This window comes from Rhamphochromis longiceps, linkage group LG3 (assembly GCF_057381845.1).
Source record: "Rhamphochromis longiceps isolate RC_006_pf linkage group LG3, R_longiceps_female_GT1.1, whole genome shotgun sequence".
Taxonomy (NCBI): Eukaryota; Metazoa; Chordata; class Actinopteri; order Cichliformes; family Cichlidae; genus Rhamphochromis; species Rhamphochromis longiceps.
The window spans coordinates 16,721,487-16,727,104 of NC_140559.1; the positions used below are offsets into that span (position 1 = coordinate 16,721,487).

The 5,618-nt window shown below is 40.4% G+C and overlaps 1 protein-coding gene across 1 annotated transcript; it reads right to left on the bottom strand.

Moving 5' to 3' along the window:
* Nucleotides 1–1,541: 1,541 nt before the first annotated feature.
* Nucleotides 1,542–3,853, bottom strand: LOC146673187 (butyrophilin subfamily 2 member A2-like). Its single transcript, XM_085402033.1, has 3 exons — nucleotides 3,431–3,853; nucleotides 1,946–2,281; nucleotides 1,542–1,714 (listed from the first exon to the last, which is right to left on the bottom strand). Exons 1-3 carry the CDS (start codon nucleotides 3,489–3,491, stop codon nucleotides 1,542–1,544), a joined length of 570 nt encoding a protein of 189 aa, XP_085258159.1. The 5' UTR covers nucleotides 3,492–3,853.
* Between the last annotated feature and the right edge of the window lie 1,765 nt (nucleotides 3,854–5,618).

Sequence of the window (5,618 nt, forward strand, 5' to 3'; positions counted from 1 at the left end):
ACCTTTGTTGTTTGTTCTCTGTCCTTCATACAAACATTTGGTGCTTACAGACTCTGTGAACACTGAGTTTTCAGGCTTTTCTAATGCTGTGTGAGCAGCAGGAAAATACAATCAGAGCATAAACACACATACATACAAGGTCAAAGACGAGTAGCTACACTTTTTAAACGCAATAACTGATCACTTATGTGAAGTCAGCGAGTACCGAGGTGAACTTTTCTTATCTTTGAGATCTATTGAAACAACTACATTATATCATACTGCTGAGTGACAACAATAGCGTTATCTAAGGTTAGAGGGTTACCTAGGCAACCAGGGATGTGCATAACCATCTGTCAGCTACAAATTGATGCATGAACGATGGGATGAGTTCATACTTGGATGTAATTTTAGTGAAACAGCTGATCGAGGATTAGTGTTGTTGAGGTTTTGTGGTCCACAGCTCACACTCACATAATGAGGTCATATTTGATCTTATAAACAAAAACACTGATCCCAGGTCTGTAACACTGTTCATGGATACTGAGGGTAAACAACACACACAGCTCACAAAGATAAAGAGAAAACTGAAACCAGATCTTGATGATTGAAACATTCAGGTGTGAAAAACTTCATAAATATGTAATCTGAGCTCAAAATGATGTAACTACAGTCAGTGGAAACAAAACCATCAAAGTGAAAAATGTTCAAGTGTTGATTTCATTTGTTTGAAGAGTTAAAAGTAGGCGTGCACAACAAAATGTCTCAGTGAGCTGTGTCACACTCAAAGTCAGAGCTTTCTGTGTCAGAAAGAGGCTAACTCACCATGGTAACTGATGGTGAAAGATCACCTGGTCAGGAGCATTTCATGTTCAGAGTTTTGTTTTTAAATCAGCTGTTAGAGCCACGTTTTCACTGTGATGTCGATTCTCTGCTGGAGGAAATGTTTCATATGTGCAGCTTGTTAAACTGTAACTTGCTGAAGCCACTGAGTGAAGCTAAACTGCACATCACACTGTTACAATGTACCTGTATTCATGTAGTGGAGACATTAGTGAAGTTATCAGTGAGTAACGTCTCTGATTGGACTGGGTGGCGCTCACAGGGACCATTTTGTGTAGAAGAAAAGTCACATGGTACATGAAACGCTCCTTTTCATCTGAGCGTGCTCAGAGCCTGAAGCAGAGAAAGGTGATAATCACCACGGTGATACCTGCTGTCTCTGACTGCAGTTTCAGGTTTAGTTGAGCCAGCTAACACAAAGAAAGCCTGACTGTGTTGAAGTTGATTTGTAGTCACAGCCCTCTGGATGTTCCAGTTACTATGAAATGTAAAGACTGTTTTTAAAGATGAAACTCGTCCACTGAGATGAGCTGTCAGCAAAAACAGAAGCAGCCATTAAAGATAAAACTGAAATAAACCTACAGTGCTGTGGGCCTGCTGTCTGTGCTCAGTTCATCTGTTTCTGCAGGATTTTAAACACTGACAACACCCAGAACTCTGAACAGCAGCAGCAGACTCAAAGCTGGAAAAACCTCTGAGACATTTTAAACCTGCTGCACTTAAACAGGAGGCTGGTTTGTTTCCACTCTCTGCTGTTGTTTATGTTTTCTGTAGATCAAAAAACCAACAACAGCAACAAGAAGCAGAGCAGAAACTGACAGACCAACAATCAGTCCAACAGATCCATCCTCCTTCTCTTTGTCTTCATCTTTCTCTTGTCCTCCTGTCAGACCTGCAGGTGAGAAACAGGTGTGAGGTGTCAGGTAGGTGATGAGTGAAGAACAGAACAGAATCCATTTGCTCTTCAAACTGCTGTCAGACATTATCTACTGCACTCTGATCACATCACTCAGACCAGCTGCTTTCTACAAAGTCTCATCAGCAACATCTTTAGAAACAAACATCAACAACCAGGAAGCAGCTTCACCTCTGATCACACACACACTCAACTCTACTCACTCACCTGGAGGAACAACATGAAGGTGGATGCTGCTGATGAACTTCCATGAGCGTGTTTCTTCCATGAAGACAAGACACTCATATGTTCCACTATCAGCAGTGTTCACATCCTTCAGAATCAAAGACACGTCTCCATCCTTCATCTGTCTGTCCTGCAGATCCACCCGGTCCTTAAAAGATGGATGCTGGTGATCTGGAACAAAGTGACCATCACGGTTCATAAGCACATATTTATCTCCCAGGTCAGCTCTGCTCCACTCTAAAATAATGATGTTGTTGTTTGCAGCTCGACATGTCAGAGTGACGTCCTGTCCAGACTCAGCTGTGATGGTTTTCTGGTCTGAAAGAGGAAACAACACAGAGCAGAGAGGTTAAAGGTCAAAGTACAATTGTTCACTTCTACAGCAGCCAATCAGGAACACACAATAAAAGACAGTCTTCTATTATTAGATGATGATCTTTGATTGTGTTTCTTCTTGTGTCCCTTCAGGCGTCACCACAGCGAGTCTTCTCCTCCTCACCTGATCCCGAGCATCTTCATCAGGGCTGATTTGTGACAGAAGGACAGCAGCAAGAGTGAAAGGGAAGGTTTGAAGATGGCAGTGAGCTGCTGTCATGTTTGCTTTGGAGACTCTGACACAAAGACAGGAGGCCGAGCTGAACATGTTCAGATTTTCATTGAGAGCAGAATGGACGAGATTATGAACGAGTTCATCAGAGGGAAGCTCAGGCTGAGACGTTTGGAGACAAAGTTCATGAGCAAAGACTGAGACGGATGAAAAACATCATCTGAAAAACAAATCTTTGGTTTTAGAATCTGTTAGTTTGATAAAATGTTGTTGATGGACGAGTTCATTGAGACTCTGGATGTCTGTCAGACTGAGTCACTGCTTTTTATTGTAACAGCTGTACTGATGCTCCTGAATCTGGCCTCTGACACAAACCTCCAAACAGTAAGAATGAAAAAAGAATAAAACTATTAAAACTCTTCAAGCAATAAATAATCAAACCTGAAAAAGAAGAAAATCATCTGGAAACTAAACTGAACTAAACACAAAAAGTCCAAATGGAATAAAAACTCAAACTAATGAGAAAAAACTACAATAACTCTGTTCCACAAACAACAACATGTGCTGATAATAAGTGAACATAATGTGTGAGAGAAAGCAGCCTCTCATTATAAGACACTGTGAGTCTCTGCATGCTGCCTTTATGGAGCTACAGCTGTTTGTATACACTGAACAAGAAGCTTTGTAGCTGCATCCTGACTCCTGACACTACAACACATCACACTGACACACACATTACACTTCTTTGTGTCTGTGCTGCAAACTGCACCAACACACAGACTCCACCCAGCTTTGTGTCGATCGCAACACTGAATGAGTAACAAACTACTTCTTAGAGAAATATAATCAGCATGTAAACCAGACTGAGACTCTTTATCTCAGAAATAAACTCAGTTTAGTTTCTATCAGTTAAATCTCACCTGCAGAGACGAACAGGACAAACATCAGCGTGGAGCAGAGCGACGCAGTTACAGCAGACATGTCCGTGTTCTCTGTTTCTGCTGATCTGACTCTTAGTTTGTTCTAAATGTCTGAGTCTGTTGGTATTTTCACTCAATAACTGAACCTGAGCTTAAACCTGAACACATCAGATTACATTTAAGGTTTAAATAAAGTTAAAGCTGCGGCTCAAACTCTTCCGTGTCTCGTGAGGACGTGGCGTTAGAGTGACGTTTGGTAGGTTGGACTGAGGATGTGCAGAAATAAGTGCATCACAACAAACGAGGCGAAGTAGAAAAGTTTTAGTGTTCAGTTGTTGAACGATCTCCACAGAACAAAATCAGAACCTCTCATGTGTCGTCATGTAGGAACAGTTTGTGTTTCAGTCGCTGAAGCACAAGAACGTTTTGTTTCTGACGGCAGTTTGATTCTTGTTTCATCGTCACAAACAGAAAAACTGAAATAATATGAAAATAAGTCTCAGGGAAATATTTTTACTGTGCAGCCAAAACTTCCTGTTTTATCTCAGAGTTAAATCTCACCTGCAGAGACGAACAGGACAAACATCAAAGTGGAGCAGAGTGACGCAGTTACAGCAGACATGTCCGTGTTCTCTGTTTCTGCTCATCTGACTCTTAGTTTGTTCTAAATGTCTGAGTCTGTTGGTGTTTTCACTCAATAACTGAACCTGAGTTTAAACCTGAACACATCAGATTAAATTTAAGGTTTAAATAAATCTGAATGTCCCTGAGGGTTAGAGCTGATCTTTCAGGCTTTTCATGGTTAACATCCACTGAAAATGAAATTATATTTTAAATTTAGTTTCACTCGCTTTTGTAGTTTCTGTTCAAATATTTTTGTGGGTTGATGTTAACCAAACGTTAACCAAGAAAACTGAAACGTTTTACCTAAAGAACTGAAAATGATTTTAGAAAAAGGCAACAAACACTTACTGTTGTTCTTAACAGATCTGTTAAATCCTCAAACACTCTTCTGATCATCAGGATGGAAAAAAAATCCACATGAAGATAAAAACTGTGAGGCTGGTTTAATCGATCTGCTTTCTCTGTAGGTTCAAAAGAAACTACTTTAGGTGAGCTTTTTTTTTTTTAAAGTGAGCGATTAAAAAAGAAAAAAAATGCTAAAAATGTAAATCTGTGGCTGAACTGACCTCTGTGCCAAACAGCTGAACCAACTGACTCTTGTTTCACTTTGCTGTCCTGTTTAACAGGTAAAACAAGGTGTCACAGTTATAGGAAATGAACCCGTTTCCAATGCAACAGGTAGACGTGTAGAGACAAGCTCCACTCTGTCTGGCAGTGAATTGAAATGAACTTGTCCTAATGAATAAAAAGTCAAAAGTCAGTTGTGTTGGAGCCACAGAGAGCAAATCTCTGTTCTTTATGGAGAACCAGTGAGTCCTACTTCCTGTGTCTAGTTTTACTTCGTCTGTCTCGTCCTCTGTGATTGGCCCATGAAGGTTATAGTTTCAGATGGTGATGAGTAGATGACACATGGAGTGTGTGGCACATTCACTTTGCTGTGTTGACACTGTGTTGGTGTGACACTGAAGGGCGATAAATTAATAATTGCCAACAACCTGGATAAAGAGTGTGAGACTAAACTTGGGTGATTCATTCTGACAGCTCTGTACTGTACTGTGTTACACGAGCGCTGATGGCTCACGTCTGCCTGTAGATCAGCTGATCACAGCCTGGAAACAGCTGGAGCTCACAAAACAAATGATTCCGACTTATTTCTTTATCCCTGCTGTACTCAGTCGTAGAGTTCCTCTACGTGCCACATCCACTTTAACCCCAGACTACCTTTTACTGAGTACTACGGTAGGACCTGAGTACTTTTCAGAGCCTATAGTTTTCATTTTTACTTCTGTAAAGAAGTTTAATGAGTACTTCAGCTATTACCGGAGTATTTGTACAGCTTGAGTATCTGTACTTCTTAACTACAGATTTTTTTTTTTTACTTTTCTCCCTTTGAAAGTGTCTAATTATCAGTAATTATCTATTATTTACTGAATAATATGTAGAATATAAAGCAGAAGCTGTGGATGACTTACTGTAGTCAGGAGTTCAGGAGAATCCTCAGAGTTTCTGCTCCTCATCATGATGGAAACATGAAAACATGTTGATGCTCTTTGAGCTGGAATCA